The 16751-nt window shown below is 41.9% G+C and overlaps 2 protein-coding genes and 3 non-coding genes across 9 annotated transcripts in view; all 5 read right to left on the reverse strand.

Moving 5' to 3' along the window:
- Nucleotides 1-6903, reverse strand: part of ccny (cyclin Y) — a 45593-nt gene extending 38690 nt beyond the window's left edge. For all 4 annotated transcript variants that reach the window (XM_049564887.1, XM_049564885.1, XM_049564886.1 and 1 more), the window contains exon 1: nucleotides 6221-6903. In XM_049564887.1, coding sequence (XP_049420844.1) covers nucleotides 6221-6374 — 154 coding nt within the window. In that variant the 5' untranslated portion in view covers nucleotides 6375-6903. The remainder of the gene's footprint in view (nucleotides 1-6220) is intronic.
- Nucleotides 6904-9956: 3053 nt separating this feature from the next.
- Nucleotides 9957-16029, reverse strand: LOC125882088 (cAMP-responsive element modulator-like). 2 transcript variants are annotated; one of them, XM_049565747.1, is made up of 3 exons: nucleotides 15904-16029; nucleotides 12064-12205; nucleotides 9957-10858 (listed from the first exon to the last, which is right to left on the reverse strand). In XM_049565747.1, exons 1-3 carry the CDS (start codon nucleotides 15932-15934, stop codon nucleotides 10726-10728), a joined length of 306 nt encoding a protein of 101 aa, XP_049421704.1. In that variant the 5' UTR covers nucleotides 15935-16029; the 3' UTR covers nucleotides 9957-10725. The 2 variants fall into 2 exon arrangements, with proteins under 2 accessions (XP_049421704.1, XP_049421703.1); XM_049565746.1 differs by having other exon boundaries at nucleotides 9957-11253.
- Nucleotides 13340-13411, reverse strand: trnaq-uug (transfer RNA glutamine (anticodon UUG)). The gene has a single exon. It is a non-coding gene; the product is annotated as a tRNA-Gln (tRNA).
- On the reverse strand, nucleotides 14039-14110 carry trnaq-uug (transfer RNA glutamine (anticodon UUG)). Its single transcript has one exon. It is a non-coding gene; the product is annotated as a tRNA-Gln (tRNA).
- Nucleotides 14532-14603, reverse strand: trnaq-uug (transfer RNA glutamine (anticodon UUG)). Its single transcript has one exon. It is a non-coding gene; the product is annotated as a tRNA-Gln (tRNA).
- Nucleotides 16030-16751: the final 722 nt, after the last annotated feature.

Below are 16751 nucleotides of genomic sequence, written 5' to 3' on the forward strand. Positions count from 1 at the left end.
TCTAGGTCAACTCGTCTGGAATTCATAGTTAGGAGACTCCCCAGGCTCATCAACCAGGCATGAATAATCCATGTCCAGATTTCAATTAGCCTGCAAGCAAGACTCATCAATATGTGTGTGTGTGTGTGTGTGTGTGTGTGTGTGTGTGTGCGCACACTCCAGAAATAACTAACTTTAACACTGATGAGACAGAGACGAATGCTGGGCCTGGGGCCATTGCTCATTTACAGATGTCTATGTTAAGTAAAACCCAAACAGGGTGAGAGATCCATCTGTTTCATCTTCCATCTCGGCTTCCTGTCTCTCTTATTTCTGAGGCATCGTAAGTGGCCTCAGTTTACCTTTACTTAGAGCTGCAGCACAGCAATACAGCATTACAATGTTCTCTGATCAAATTAGTCTAAAAATAGCTCAGCTGTTGGTTTGGAGGGCCTGGAAACTGCAAAAAAAAAAGTGCCTCTTTCTTTTGAGCACTGCAATGATGGTGAACCTAGATATGATGAGCAGCATAGATCACATGCACATGTAGATAACAATCTGTAATCTCTGATCATCCTATCCTCCATATTCCTCTTCTATTCGTCTTCCAGGGGGAAATCCTCTTTTTGCAAACTGAAAAAACCTCAATTTAGCAAGTCATTTGATTTGTTTGCATCTTTTTTGTCCCATACAGAGCTATGACAAGGGTAATATCTATTCACAGATAACTGCACATGCATGCACAATCTGTAGGCAATGGTACAGGGCCTTTAAAACTGCTGCTCCCACCCTCTGGAACTCACTCCCTGGAGACATGAGAAAGAAAACCTTCAAGAAAACCCTCATGACACACCTTTTCAAAACTGCCTACAACCTCTAAAATCAGTGTACTTCGCCCTTTCTGCATCATTTCCCTCTCTACCTCTCTATGGATTATTTCATCTTCCTCATCTTCTTTTTTTCTTAATAGCTGTTGTTGCTCTCTGTAAAGAGTCTTTGGACGCATTCACACTGGCGCTGTTTGGTACGCTTTAAACGAACCCTGGTCCGCTTCCACGGATAGTTCGGTTCATTTGGAGTGGTGTGAATGCTCCTTTGAACTCTGGTGCGGACTAAACGAGCGAACCCTGGTCTGCTTGAAAACAGGGGGTCTCGGTTTACTTGCAAGTGAACCCCGGTGCGGTTCGACTGCAAACCGACTATCCAGTGAACCAAAGAGAGGAAGTGACATAGCTCACTGCCTTGCCCGCTGCTCATACTGGGCAAGACTGCATATATTTGGTGTTGCTCCAATGTTTTGGTGACCAAACCGGCTGAAGGGGATGGATTTCCGTTTTCGGTCCTGGGCAATCCATAAGCAGGTTTTCTCTTCCTCATGCTTTTTTTCGTCCTGGTCAGTGGTCGTTTCGGGCAATACCACCCCAAAACGAGCAGCTGTTGTAACTACGTGACGCTGTCCAGGCGTTTTGGTCCGCTTTAAAAAGTGCAAATGAAGGTGTGAAATTCTTTGGTATTCCCTGCCCAATCAAGTCCCCCAGACTATCCTGGTGTGAATGCGCTCTGAAAAGCACTATATAAATCCAATGTATTACTATTATTATAATTATTATTACAAGATTTTGGTATCATAAGTCTTCTGGTTTGTGTTTGTAGTAGAAGTACTAACCAATCATGCCTGAGCCAGTTTTGGTTGCCTGTAGGTCTGTGTGGAGAGCAAAGGAATGCATTGGCCAAAATGCAATTTGGAACCCCCAGGCTATCATTCGACGATGACTTAGCTTTTTATTAGCTTTTCACTAATTGTCTGCATTCATAAGCAGGCATCTGTTTAAAGAGATCATCTGAAATATTGTCTGAACCTGTCTCAAGTTGCAAATTGAACTGTAAACAATTAGAGGAAGTCTTGGCCTGGATATCCGCTGGCTACATCAGATCTCCCCATATTTTGGCCGTTGCCCATAGAGGCTTTATCGTTGTCAGATTATAGCCGATGGGATCTGGGAATAGGAAAGGGTTGTTACTGATTCGCTTTCATTCATAACATATAGCAAATGGCTCAAGTGAAACTGTGATTATGATCAATAAATTGAGAAATTATTACTCCCTTCTGTCTATTTGCATTCAAAATTAATTCAATTACAGTGCCACTCTCTGTTGCTAGATTTATAGTGGTTTAAAAAAAGGTTCAAATAAAAGTGTTGAGAGATATTTCATGCTTTGTGAAGCCATGCCCATAAAGCCGTTAAACCCACATCACTGCTGCCAGCCAACAACACCCAATTTCCATAAAGCCATTTATAGACTTTAGAAAACACATCTTTATGTAACTACCTATGCATTTTTCATATTCAGTGCATTTAGACTGGAGAGCATCTTGACTGTGGAATGACCGTGCAGAGCTTGGTGTATTTCACAAGTGATTTCCTACCCTTGGGAATCAATTACTTAACCTTTGTTTTGATGGCAACCATAAAACTTAACTACCCTTCAGGTCCGTGTATCAGTGACAGTCGACATGTCTTAATCACAGTCTAAGAGGAGTGATGGGCTTGACCCTGAGAGGCCTGTGCTACGGTATTGGCATGGTACTCTATGTTCTTACAAGCAGATATACATGCTTTGAAGTGCAACCTATTTAGCATGACAGGCTGAGCACAAACAGACATAAACAGAGATGGATACACTGTCAAGTGAAGCCTGAATCTCCAGCCTCTTTATCTCTAACTGATGGTGTATACACTATAATGAGAAAACACGGGGTCACTTTAGAGAGCGAGCAATCACTCAGGCAAATCAGATTATACTGCTGCATTGTAGAAGGGCCCACCTGAAAGACCCTCTCATACTTGTAACGAAGCTGCTCAATGAGCGCTGTGTGTGTCGTCACCACTGTCAGCAGTTCTCGTGGCAGATTTTTTCTGTAATCACATGCTCAAGGCAGCCGGGGTCACACACACAAACACACAACACAAGCAGATGATGGCATGCACTCTAAGCAAATAGAAAACACTATTTGTTCAGGTACAACCAACTCAAATATCATTATAATCAAACTGCCCTCACATGGTGAAGCAAGATTAACACTCGAGCGACCCACTGTTTCCAGATATCACATCACCCTGCGTCGCATTGTGTCCTTGCACATTTCCACGTTTACTGTTCAACAAAGTCACCAGCTCTTAAAAGTAGCCAGGCTATGGCATGATGACCGACTGTATGTGTGACTTTCTTGTGTTTATTTGCTTAAATTAAGCAGTATTACCCCACAGGATAGGTTCAGGAGTCTTCTGGCCGTGGGTGTTATTAGAGGTCCAGTGACACAAAGGGTCATTCCTTAAGACTTGTGCAAACAGCTTAGGACAAACACTAAAAAAACAGCTTGAAACCAGTTCTTGCTCTCTCCCATTCCTTCCATCATCACATTTACCAAGAGGAACAAGTCCAAGCTTTGTGTTTGGATTTGTTAGTCATTCGGTCCTCTTGTCCAGTGACTGTTTTAAACACAAGAGAAGCAATCTGGATAAGGCCTGCCTCACCGTGACAGCTTCACATCAATCTGTTGCACTAACAGTTATTTTCATTCTTTATCAAGTCATTGATCCATAAAATGTCAAAATAATAGAAAAGAAAGCATCTATCACAACTTCAGGGAGCACAAAGTGAAGTCAAATCAGTTAGTCTGTTGACCGAAAATGAACTATTCTATCGACTATTCTTCCTCTTTGACTGTCGTTTATCAAACAGCTGCTGGTCCCAGCTTCTCAAATGTAAGGATTTACTGCACTGCTTTCTTTTATTTGACTGTAAACTGAGTATCTTAACACAAGACATCTGAAGACGTCATCATGGACTTTGGGAGATTCAAATGACCAGCTGTCACAGGTTTCTGATTTGAATGACCAAACACTTCATCAAGAAAAACAACTGGTTAGTAACCCAAGTATTTTACTCACACCGTGGCAAAGGAGACTCAGCAAATAATCACTTAAGATGCTGAAACCTGAAAAACCATCTTTACGTGAAAATGCCTGAAATGATTCACTGACTGCAGTTGATTTCATTTCTTTTGAGCGAATCATCAATTATTGACAAATCACTGCAGCTCTAAACTACTCTAGAAATTCCTCTGCCATGAGGTCAACATGAGATATTTACAGTAGTGTCTCATGATGGTCTAAGGCCCAATCCCATTTCTACCCCTTAAATCTTCCACTTGGTATTGAGTGCCCTCGTTTGCGAGATAACCCTTGATGAGGGAAGTGGGAAATATTAGATCTTTCCCGAAGAAATGAGTCACCACTTCATGCAAATCGGCATGGCCGACATGCAGGCATACGTCACGCCTACAAAGTCTTCTAGTTCTGATCAATTTTGTTCGGGTGAGTCGATTTGTTTAAATACTTTGACGCTGTGTTCAACCGAGTTGCTGATGAGTTAACGCTAGTGCAACCATCTGTTGTTTGTATAGCCTACATTCAGATCGTACAGTAACAAATTGTTTTCCAAAATTTGCCGAAGTTGCTGACGTAGCAAGGTGTTCTGGGAAATTTCATCTTCCACTTCGTTGAAAGTGTGGGTCGGGGCTCCCTTGGAATCTAGGACGGGTTTTAAGTGTCGGAAACCACTTCCACTACCTCAATTCTGTTGTGGGACACCAGTAACCTAAACGTGAACGCGCACAACCAAGTGCAAGTGGGTATTTCTAGGGGAAGTGTGGGTATTGGGACAGGCCCTATATGTTGGCTTTACCATACTAAATGTGGAATTTTCTAGCATATAATTCTGTTGCAACTTTGGATAATGATTGAAAGCATAAGATCACAGATACAAGCACCCAAACTTGTGTTTCCTTTGTAAGGTGTCTGGGTTTACCTGAAGAAGCTTGGAGCAAAACTGTTGCTTCTTCACAAGATACAGGTACAAGGTAGCTCAGACATCTGATTAGGATGCCCCCGGGATGCCTTCCTGTGCCAGTATTCCAGGCACGTCCAACTAAGAGGACACCCCTGGGTAGACCCAGAACATGCTGGGAGGGATTATATATCTCATACAGCCTGGGAATGCCCTGGAATTGACTACTACAACCCTGACCCAGAAAAGCTGCAGAGAATGGATGGATGCATTGGTGTCAAATATCTATTTATTTGCAGCTATAGTCCAAAAAATATTCTACAAATATCTCTACTGTGCTTCAAACAACACACTGATCAACACACATTTGACCCATTCCCTGCACTCTTTGCTGAAGGTTGCACAGATCAGACTCAGAGCTCGAGGCTTTCTTGATTACTCACTGCAGGAAGCCCACTACTCATAGGGAGGGGTACACTGAGGTTGACTGGCCTTTTTTTTTTTTTTTTTTTTTTACAGCACATCATTTACACTGAGCAATACAGCTTCTGGGGAAAAGTCTGCCATGTCAGACAAATTGAGATATACAAACTGTTTTTAGAGTGTGTCAGTACAGATTTGTTTTGGTAGATTACAGATCAAACCATATTATGTCTCCAGTAACTGTGTGAACATCTTACAAGCCGAACTATTCCTCTTTTTGTTGGGGAAGCCCCGAAAACCAACCAATGTGCCGCATGTATTAGAGTCAAAATGTACAGCAGCATGTGACTGTGCTGGTGTTAATGAGCACTGCAATGTGTGGCTGCGTCATTTCCTAGTCAGTGCCCTGTGGGAAGTGAATGGACACCCATGATCACATCCCCTCCCGCAGGAACACAAATGCACACTTTCGACAAACTGTGCCAACCTGACACACACACACACACACACACACACACACACACACACAAGGTGGAGATGACACAAGATCAGGGTCGGGGCTCAGCAGGCCAACCTGGACGCTGTGAAGTTGGTGTATAGCACACAAAGAGTGGAAGATAATGGTGAAACTAACAGTTGGGCCTACAGTATTTCCCCTGCAAAAGTACACTGGCACTCTTGCACCCCAGTTTGGGAACCTCTATTGTAAGGCTGATTTCCAAAATGCTGGAAAGGAAGTGCAAAGGGAGGTTGTAGTGATTGGTGTAAAGGGTGGGTGGGTCCTTTGCACAGATGTTGCAAGCTCTTATTATCTGTTAATACAGCCTGAATATTAAGAGGTGTGGGTGTTTGCAGGGCAATAACTCACTGAGCACAGCTGATACACCACATTGCATTGAATTATAACTGCTGTGTGTTGTGCCTTATGTAATTTAAGGGTAAAGGGTTAACTGCATCTGCATCTTACCGTCTAGATTTTCTCTGTCGCTGATGTGCTGGAGGTTGCAGCCCGTGTCCTCCCGGCTCAGCTCCGGCTCCGGCCGGTAGGGCTCGAGCCTGGAGTGGTTGTTCCTCCGGTGTTTGGGGCTCGAGGACACGCAGCAGGAGGTTGTATTCCCCATGGTGTGGGCAGCTTTATGTTATAGTCCAAACCCCTGAAACTGTGTCTCCAGCCTCCAACCGGCCGTGCTGCCTGCGTTACACGAGAGGAAAAAACGGGGCGGTAACGCGGATAGCCAGACCTGGTGCAAACTACAAACCCTGGGTATCCGTTAGCGTCACACGCCCTTTCCCCGAGTCTCCAGCACGCTTAGCCGCACAAGTGGACTCATTTAAAGGGCTGATAACACGCCGAGGTGGGCTAATGAATCAGAAGAGCAGCCCAGCGTCTCCTCACTAACGTCCAGGCGAAGGAAGACAGTGTATGTTAACAGGCTTCGGTTTCACACTCGACTCCCTCGCCTCGCAGTTTCCGTCCGAGCGTCCAGATATCTTCACAAACACATTTTGGTCCACCATTACGTTATGACGACACCAATGAACATGAGGACATGATTATTTTGCTCGTCTGGAGAAGATATTTCTGCTCTCGGCGCTACATGGTTGCCGATGTACTGTAGACTGCTGCTGCTACATCCGCTGCCGTGGGGCTTTCACGTGCTCCTCAGAAAGTCGGATTTTCGACAATATTGCCAAGAAATTGCTTCGCGCTTTTAAACGCATCACATATTGTGATTTTAGAGACACAACAGCCCCAATTGAACACAATCATCATCAGAATAAAAACACACTAGCACACTCACTCCAACTTTTAAGATAATTTGAGGTACTTTGTGTCAGCATACGTCATTTGCATCATGTTATTTAACTTTGAAAACAACTTGCAAAGAAAAATGCGCAGTATCTATGTTCAAATTTACCTTCAGATTTTTATTCTGTATTTCTGCCTCTCGTTTCGTTTTCTATATTTCACGTATATAAATTGCAAGTAGAAATTACAGTATTTCCGACAGCACGTAAACACATCTCAGAAACCTACAGCGCTATGGCTGTGATGGAAAAGGTTCCGGTTCAAGTGGGTGGTTACAAGTATGTAATTAATGGACAATTATGACACTCTCTTGGGGATGCAATAAAATATGAAAAATATATTAATGTAGAATATAAGTAATATAATATAAAAAGACACTGTCATGGGCTCAAGTTGGCCCCTGAAGTTCATTAATGGTTTGTTCAATTCCACTAATAAATTTAGCAAAATACTGTCTGTAAATAAAAGTAAACTATGAATATAAAGCATTTTGTTCTTACTTTACAGGTGCATGGATACCACTGCTACCCCTCCCAGTGTTATGCCATGTTATGCACCCAAACATGGACATCTGCCATTTCCTTCTCGCCCATATTTGTGAGTGCCAGTTAATTATTTGATCTTAACTCATGACTGACAAATCCATGAGGGCCTTGCAGTGCCTGCGACAGATTGAAATGGTTGCTCATACTAAAGCTCCCAGCAGGATTAAGTGTGAGATTAGCAGAGGTTAACGTAAACAAAGTGAGGTCCTGAGGAGTGTACTAATCCTCTCAGCTGGTTTCAATGTCACACTTGACAATGTATACACTGATGCCTCAGACACCATGACTGTTGATGGAGAATGAGTGAGAATTTATAGGATTTTTGCATGATTGTGTTGGCTGACATGATCAGGCATGGTGCTGTAGTGCATCCTGCTGGCACTGCGGCTGCACTGCATTTGAAAAGGGACTACACCCACATTACAGCCCGTGCCAGGTGTTTAACAAAAGGTGTGATCTGAAAGTTGTTTTTCTTAAAACCTTTACGAAGATGCAGAGGCAACTGTTTCAGATTCTGCAAACCAAGATCACAGACTAAAGAGTGCACTGAAGCTGATGAGTGCTTAGCATCTGGAGGCATCTACATGCTACTTGCAAACCAATCTGTGCAAGTATCAGTGACTTCACCAGAGACAATGACACATTTTAATTGCCATTGTCTATAACACAAAGCATTCCACCTGCTCTCATTGATTTAGTAACATTAAATGCTAGGTGTGGTCTATTTAGACGGTACTTCCTTTTCCCTACTAGTGCATTCCACAGTGTGGTTTAGTCTCAATCAGGGTGAAAGTTGACTGTGTGTTGTTGCAGACCGGACAGGAATAAGGTTTCACAATAGGCCCAGGTGCAGCGTAAGTCTCAGTGGTATTGGGTTCTTCCCTCAGTTGTTTTGTTTCCATGATGTCTACGAAACAAAGTGCACATGGAGAGTGACAGAGCAGAAAACACTGCACGCAAACATAAAGCAGTGAAGATGTAGCTCAAAAATTATACTAATAACATAGATATTTTGCATATTTTTGAGGTGTTCCATGTAAAGAAAACCAAAATTCCATTCCCATTATCATAACTATGAATCAAGTTGCAGATATCTGCCTGGAGAAGGTGCACTTTTCCTTTGACTGCAACAAATTCTTGAGTACATGGGAATTTAACTGAATCCATTGAGTCAAAGAATGCCATCACTGAAAACCAGGCCAGTCTGTCCTTCCCCTCAGCACATCCACATTCCTTCTGGATGTGATCTATGGAAAATAAGTTTAAATACTCATTCTACTTCCTCCTCTGCAAGCAAACACTGCACAATGACAGTGCAACTTTTTCACAACATGTTTGTCATTTGCATAAAGGCAACAAAAGATGTGAAAGAGGAAGAACTGCTTCTCTTTGTTGGTGACAATCATAGCAACCACGTCATGTTTTTTAATGTATTTCTTATATTAAAGGAGTGTGGGATTTAGTGACATCTAGTGGTGACAATTGCAATCAGCTGACACTTCTCCCATGTGCCTAATATGAACTCCTGGTTAGGATTCCTTCAGAGGTCATTGTTCAGGAGGTTTTTACCAGGAGCCGAATTATCCGCAGAGGTCTCTTCCTCTCCAAAAAATTAATTGATTAAATAAAAATATTGAATATAGCAGTTTAATATTACAAATCAGTGTTTCTCCAATGTCGTTCGGCTTGTAGTAGACAGGTGTGCTCACCGTTTTTCTCTGATGATTTAAGATCCTGGCATTCAGGAGATTTTTACAGGGAGCCGAATTATCCACAACGGTCTCGTTCTCTCCAAAACAACTGGACCAGGTGATTAAAACTGGTAAGAACACTAAATAAAGCAGTTTCACATTACAATTCTGTGTTTTTTCGATGCTGTTCGGCTTGTTACAGATAGGCCACTAGCCCAGCACTTGCTAATGTGCACTCACCTTTATTCTCTAACTTAAGATCCAGATGTTCAGGAGGTTTTTACCAGGAGCCGAATTATCCACAGAGGTCTCTTCCTCTCCAAAACAACTGAACCAGGTGATTAAAACAGGTAAAAGCACTGAATAAAGCAGTTTCACATTAAAAATCTGTGTTTTTTCGATGCTGTTCTGCTTGTTGCAGAGGGGCTGCTAACTAGGATGGCTTGCGCAAAAACATGAATCGCCCTAGTTAGAACCAGTGTTTGGTTTGTCCCTTTTGGGCTACTGTAGGAACATGGTGGTGCAACATGGCGATCTCTGTGGACGAGGACCTGCTCCCTATGTAGATATAAACAGCTCAGGCTAAGGTAACATAAACAGGATTCGGATTTTCAGTTGATTATACACTAAGGAAAACAAACTTGCTATACACAAAGAGATTGTGCAAGATATTTTTTATTGAAGCAAATACATTTAAAAAATGTCTATCAGACCTTCAAATAAAGTGAGATCATAGCAAGACAACAGCTACGGTGTTACAGAGAAGAAATAAAGCACCAACAGAGAGGACTGTTAAAAAGCAGGATTTCTATTTAACTGCATTCAAAATGATGGTTACATAAATAACTTCTAAATTCAGCAACAACAAAAAAAGACAGCAAAAAAACAGTAGAGTCAAAACAGAAACATTAATACAATTCCACAAATGCCTGTATTTGATCACTAAATATATACTCCTTCATATTAAGATAAATACTTTTTTGTTGTTTTTGGTTTTTTTTTTTTTTTTTTGGTACAAACTATGCACTTTTATTCAAAAATATTGAAAATACACAGGGTAATCCTGCTCAAATAATATTAATGCCACAGGTTAGAAGCAGATAAGTCCTCATACAGATGCACAACAGATCTCAGAGGGTCTCTACATTTAAATACCAAAAAGGAAGATGGGTGATAAAATGCAGTGGCTGTTAATTCCTGGTAGTTTGCTTGCATCAAGATTTCTTATGTGGAATAAAATATAACACAAACATTGCTACATGGAGCCCTGATGACCTGATTCCCTTTGAACTCTTGGCCTCTGGCAGCATTTCCTGAACAAATCCCCGTAGCAAAACAGACCATCACAAAGACTGTCAGCTGATACAGTGTTTTAATAGAGCCAAATTATACAACGGATCATAAAGGAATGCAAAATGCAATGAAGTTAAAACAGTGACTTCTTCCCGTGCTGCAGCGTGACCTTCAGCCAGGGATTCTTTGCCTCTAGTGCAGCAATTCGAGTCTTCATTTGATCCACGTATTCGTTCTCTCTGACCCTGCATCGTCTGGCAGCAGCTCTGTTCAAAGGGACACAAGTTCCTTGTAACACTCACTGTTACCCTGACCTGAAACTAGGTTCTTGTTTTTGCTGGTGATGGCACATTGGATACTTCAGAGCCAGAAACGACATCATTGTGTAAACACATTTTACTGCAAGCACAGGGAGTGTTTTGTGTGAGTGTGTGTTTATGTGTCTGTTTAAGCAAGACCAGAGTCCTCAAGACACCCCACAGAAGCAGCCCAACACAGAGTGTGCAATCAGAGGAATTACTCGACTTTGTGTCTGTAGATGTCTTTTAAGGCTCTGAGCTCCTCAATCAGAGTCTTGTTTTGATTTTCGAGCACGGCCACGCGATTTTCAAGGCATCTGACATATTCCTTCTTCTTTCGTCGACACTCTCGGGCAGCTTCCCTGGAAGCAACAACAACAGTTACCATGAAAGAGAAGACCTGACATCTTGGCTTCTCTTCCAGAAACAACGGAAATCTCATTCTAGTCATGCATACATTTTCACAGAGGGGAAAAGAAAGCTCACATAGCAAAAGTTACAAACGGTTCTCTCTTGTGGGCACAGACAGTTTAGATGAAGATAATTATGACCACGTTTGTGATACCTTCAGGACAGGACTAGAGTCAACCACGGCAAAGGAATGTCATAAACAAGAACACAAACCAAATTAATAAAATGCATCCTAGAAGACTTATCTACACACAACTGACCTACTTACTAATACAAGCTCTAACAGTTGATCAGCCAACTCATTGTTCACTCCAAACATGCGACACAGAGCAGATAATGGAGAGTCAGACAACCTAAGAGTTAGCAGCTAAACACTCTGGATGGAGGAGGATCATGTGGTGGAATGATGATAGACTTGTGGATGTTATTATTGCATGCCGTCATTGTCATACATTGTCATTTGGTATTTGTGTACACAGTGAGCAACACTGAAAGGGCATTAGATTGGATGAGAATCACCAGTGAATGTGTCCAGCAGAGGCAGATGTTAAAGCCAATACGGATATCAGCATTTGAGAGTTCTAATAAGAATATATAAACTAAACAATCAGTGGTCTGTAGTGTAACTCCACCTTCTAGTATCATCTCAGTTTGCTTGGAACCTTGACCAAAGTGGTACCAAAAAAATATAATATCGGTATGGCTCATTTATCGTCCAGGGTCTAATGTCCAAGCTGGTGAGTAAGAATGGTCCTCCCTACCTGTTCTTCATCAAGCGGAGCTCCCTCTTTTCTATTGTCTCTGCGTGTTTCAGGGAGCTGTGTGTGCTGGTCTCTGCCTCCTCCTGTGGAAGGCTGGAGCTGGCGTTATGCAACTGGCAGGCAGGCATGTCGCCTGAGGTGCCTGAGGAGACACAAAACAACATGCAAGTCAGTGGGACTGGGTTGCACCAGCTGTTTGTGAATCCATTATGAAGCATGTGTGGAAAAAGTCTTTCTGAAGTGCTAAACTACATGCTTTAACTAATCATTATGAACTACAGTAATTTTTGATTTCGCAGTGTAATTGCTATAGAACAATGACACCATTTGTGTTTAGATTGGTTTCCTATGATCCTTGCTTTCATGATGCAGTTCTGTCTGCCATCTTGTGTGATCACATGGTGAAATAAAGGCTATTAAAAAAGGTGATTTACAGCACAAAGGAAGTGCATCAACCACTGTGCAACCAAACTAGGAAGAGGATAGCGCTTTTATTTTCCACAGTAGCTCTAGGTACCTTTCCTGATATCAGACAGAATTGTCAGCCTGTTACACTGTCACCATCTTCACTCTAACTAATATCCATGGGAAGGGGATTCCATTTTCCCTAACCAATAAGGGCAATGTATCCTCCTGAATCTAACATCATTTTAAGTTCACACTGATGCATAGCCATGCCAACATACTTGTTTTAAGAGTAGAGCGGAGCAAAGTAAAAAAAAACTGCTACTATGATATTGAACAACATTGATGGCTAATCTTAATCTTGTAGTGATTGTCATATGCCTGATTGCATAGCACCTTCCTTGTCATCCAATGATTCAAAGCTCTTTTTACACTACCTGTCACATTCACACACTGGTGGCAAAGGCTGCCATCTGCTACTCAGTGTCCATTGACAGGCTCTTTGGATGTGTCAGTTTTCCAATTAGTGGATGACCCTCTCCTTCCTCTGAGCCTCCCAAGATATAAATCTTACATTTGCAATCCTGTCTCTCCGGTTCCACCGAGATTTGAACTCAGATCACTGGATTCAAAGTCAAGAGTGCTAACCATTACACTGTGGAACCCTATCACTTTCACATTCACATTCACACACTGGAGGCTACGATGCAGGGTGCCACCTGCAACTCTGTAACCACTGACATAACAATTTGGATGCTATGACATACAGACTGGAAGAACCGAGATCAAGCTGTCAATTTTCCAATTAGTGGATAAGCCACTCTATTTCTGAGGCACTGCTGCCCAAGATATAAATCTTACAGTTGCGATCAGGTTCCACCGAGACTTGAACTCGGATCACTGGATTCAAAGTCCAGAGTGCTGACCATTACACCATGGAACCCTGTCACTTGTGGTGCATGCTTGACAAGAGTTTGACAACAGTGTTCAGTTCTGAACTGAAGAAGTCTCTTGGATGAGCGTCAAAACGTCTTCAAGAAAGTCAAGTTGCCTACGAAAAAGCACTTGTAGTGCTCGCCATAGTTGTTATTATACTACTTACTATATAGCACCTCTCTCGTCTTCCGATTACTCAAAGCACTTTTTACACAAATGTGACATTTCAGCAATGGTGGCTGAGGCTACCACATGCTTCTCAGTAACCATTGGCATGTTATCACACACTGATACTTTAACATGCTGATTGGAGGAGCCCAGGATGTGACAGATCTGACAAACTGTCAAGTACTCAGTGTATGAACTGCACCTCTGAGTAATAGACACCCATGATGTAAACCTCACACCCACTCAAAGCGCTTTTTACACTACATGTCACATTCACACACTGGTGGCCAAGGCTACCATGCAGGCTGCCACCTGCAACTCAGTAACCATTGACATATTCTAGGGTGCAATTTGGGTGCTTTGACATGCAGACTGAAAGAGCTGGGGATCAAGCTGTCAATTAGTGGACAACCCCCTCTATCTCTGAGCCACAGTTGCCCAAGATATAAATCTCACACTTGGTATCAGGTTCCACCGAGACTTGAACTCGGATCACTGGATTCAAAGTCCAGAGTGCTGACCATTACACCATGGAACCGTATGGTTTGGCTTGACAACAGCGTTCAGTTCTGAACTTCTTCGGTTCTGAACTGAAGAAGCTTCTTGGATGAGAGGCAAAACGCCTTCAAGAAAGTCAAGCAAGTCCAGTTGCCTATGAATGAGCACTTATGATAATCTTTTAGTGTTTGCCATGGTTGTTATTATACTACTTATTGTATAGCACCTTTCTCATCTTCCGATCACTCAAAGTGCTTTTTACACAAAAGGTGACATTTCAACACTGTTGGCTGAGGCTACCACATGCTTCTCAGTAACCATTGGCATGTTATCACACACTGATACTTTGACATGCTGATTGGAGGAGCCCAGGATCTGACAAACTGTCAAGTACTCAGTGTATGAACTGCACCTCTGAGTAATAAACACCCATGATGTAAACCTCACACCCACAGTTCCACAGGTTCCACCGAGACTTGAACTCGGATCACTAGATTCAAAGTCTAGAGTGCTAACCATTACACCATGGAACCCTGTTGGTTCTGTTCAACAACACCTTGACAGCACTGTTAGTCCTGCCCTTGGCACTGATTGGCTAATTGTTAGTCCCTTTGCTGTGCTTATTGCATTGTTTTTTATTTTAACCATTGCGCAATGCCAGACAAATCAGTTAACTCGAATGTAGTAGAGTGGGTGAATTCCAAGATCTGGACCCAGCCACATCAGTAGCTATCCTCAGATACCAAAAAGTATCAGTGAAAGTTCTTTGCAGTTAGTATCCTCAGTAGCAGAAGTGGCAGACGGCAGAACAACCGAAGTAACTGTGAAAACCAAAATGCATTGCATGGAAAGCGATCCGATTGTCTATTCAGACCATCTACCATTCAGAAGTAAAATTATGAGTAAGAAGTATTAATGCAGTTTAGAATCAGGGGGATACATACAATTATGCTAGCCTAAGCACCATTCAGAGTAAGTTATTAATACTTACATTATGACTAGCTTAGTTTTGAATTAAAAAAGATATAGTGCAACATGTCAGTCAGTGTGTCTACTACTTTCATTGTAGTGACGGATTAAACTATCACACAACCTCCTCTTTTATCTCATCAAATGGATGTTTAAGACCCATTTAAAAGAATAAACACACATTAAGAAAGGGTGCCATTCTTATCTACTTTCTTCTGTTCTTTGTTTGCCAGTAGATTTCACTGCCCCTCATAACATGTAATACATTCATGATTAATTCTGCGATATGCTGGAATGACAAAAACACCAAGTATAATCACAGCGTGGCTGGTGACTGACGTCAACGTACATCTTATTTGCCTGTTCCAGGAAAAGCAGTGACGTCAGCTACTGCTGCTATGTGCTGTGAGTGGGCAGAGCATTGAAGCATTTCACAGAGAGAGAGGGGGGGGGAGAAGGAGCAGCAGCGGAGAGAGAGATATAGAGAGAAACAGGGAGAGAGCATGACTGCGGAGACAAACAAACCCTGTCAAAATGTTTCTTATCGGAGGAAGCTTGTTGCTACTGACTGTGGAAAATGAGGCCAATATTTCAGCAGTCCTTTACGACTTTTTTATGGGAGCCCACTTATGATGTTATTTGAGATAATTACAAAGCTTTGTAATATTGGTTTGGGAAAAATAGAAACAAATACAGAACGCAATGGCTGAAAATATCACAATAATGATGAGATATTAACTTCAAATTATTCCACATTGATTGTTGACATTAATATTTACTGACTAGAGATTATTTCAACTTCACAACAACAATATAAAAAAGCCCTTTTTTATCTGTAAGAAAAAGAGATGGTAGCAAACATACCTGTTTCTGTCTCATCCCCAGTCACAGCCATACTGGATCTACTCCCAGGCTTTTACCAAGACAAACTGTCCCCTTCAGAGTCTTCCCTCTGACTGAAATGTTACCACAGCCAACAGCGAGGCTGTGTGTGCAATTTTACAATTAGAGGCATTGACATCACTATGACATCACTGGCCTCCTGATGTCAACACAGCGCTATGAGTCAGGGGCTCTGCTGTTTGTCCACGGGGAGGAATGTTTTTTTTCAGCACAACACTGAAGAATGCAGCTTATTGAAGATGTCAGTGGAGACATGATGATTTGGACTTCAATGACTCAAAAAAATTTATTATGGCTGAAACTTCACTGTGTAAGTCAGAGATAACATTTGATAACATTGCATGTATCTTTACTGACAGAACCACAATGGAATATTTTGATAAAAGCCATTGCAAAAATGGGATGTGATTGCTTTAAGACCCACACTCATATAGCCAAGTTATTAGATGCATAGCCACGATCATAACACAGCATTATTTCTCAGCTGAATTATTTATACCCAAAGCTATGAAGCTGGCTCCCTCTGCAGGCATCACAGAGGTAAATAGGGGACCTTCTGTTGAGGAAACATGTCGATGGTCTGTTTTGTTTGGACATCTGTGAGATAATTTCTCAGCCGTTTAAGCAGAAGGTGAAACAGCAATACCACACTGAAATACTCTCTTACAAGCAAAAGTCCTGCACTGACACATAAAAGTATGTAAGTATGAATAGCAATTGGTTTACCTTTTAATTTATGTATGTTTTAATTTATAAGATGCTAACTCTATTTATGTGTGTTGTTGGCCTGTGACAAGAAGCCTCCATCC

This window comes from Epinephelus fuscoguttatus, linkage group LG21 (genome assembly GCF_011397635.1).
Source record: "Epinephelus fuscoguttatus linkage group LG21, E.fuscoguttatus.final_Chr_v1".
Classification (NCBI taxonomy): Eukaryota; Metazoa; Chordata; class Actinopteri; order Perciformes; family Serranidae; genus Epinephelus; species Epinephelus fuscoguttatus.

What these genes read in the sequence shown, in the direction of transcription:
- LOC125882088 (XM_049565746.1), bottom strand. Translation starts at nt 15,934, where the DNA reads ATGGCTGTGACTGGGGATGAGACAGAAACAG. An exon ending in TGGGGATGAGACAGAAACAG is followed by an intron (nt 12,206 to 15,903) that starts GTATGTTTGCTA and finishes GTGTCTCCTCAG; the next exon opens with GCACCTCAGGCGACATGCCT. An exon ending in CTCCGCTTGATGAAGAACAG is followed by an intron (nt 11,254 to 12,063) that starts GTAGGGAGGACC and finishes TGTTGCTTCCAG; the next exon opens with GGAAGCTGCCCGAGAGTGTC.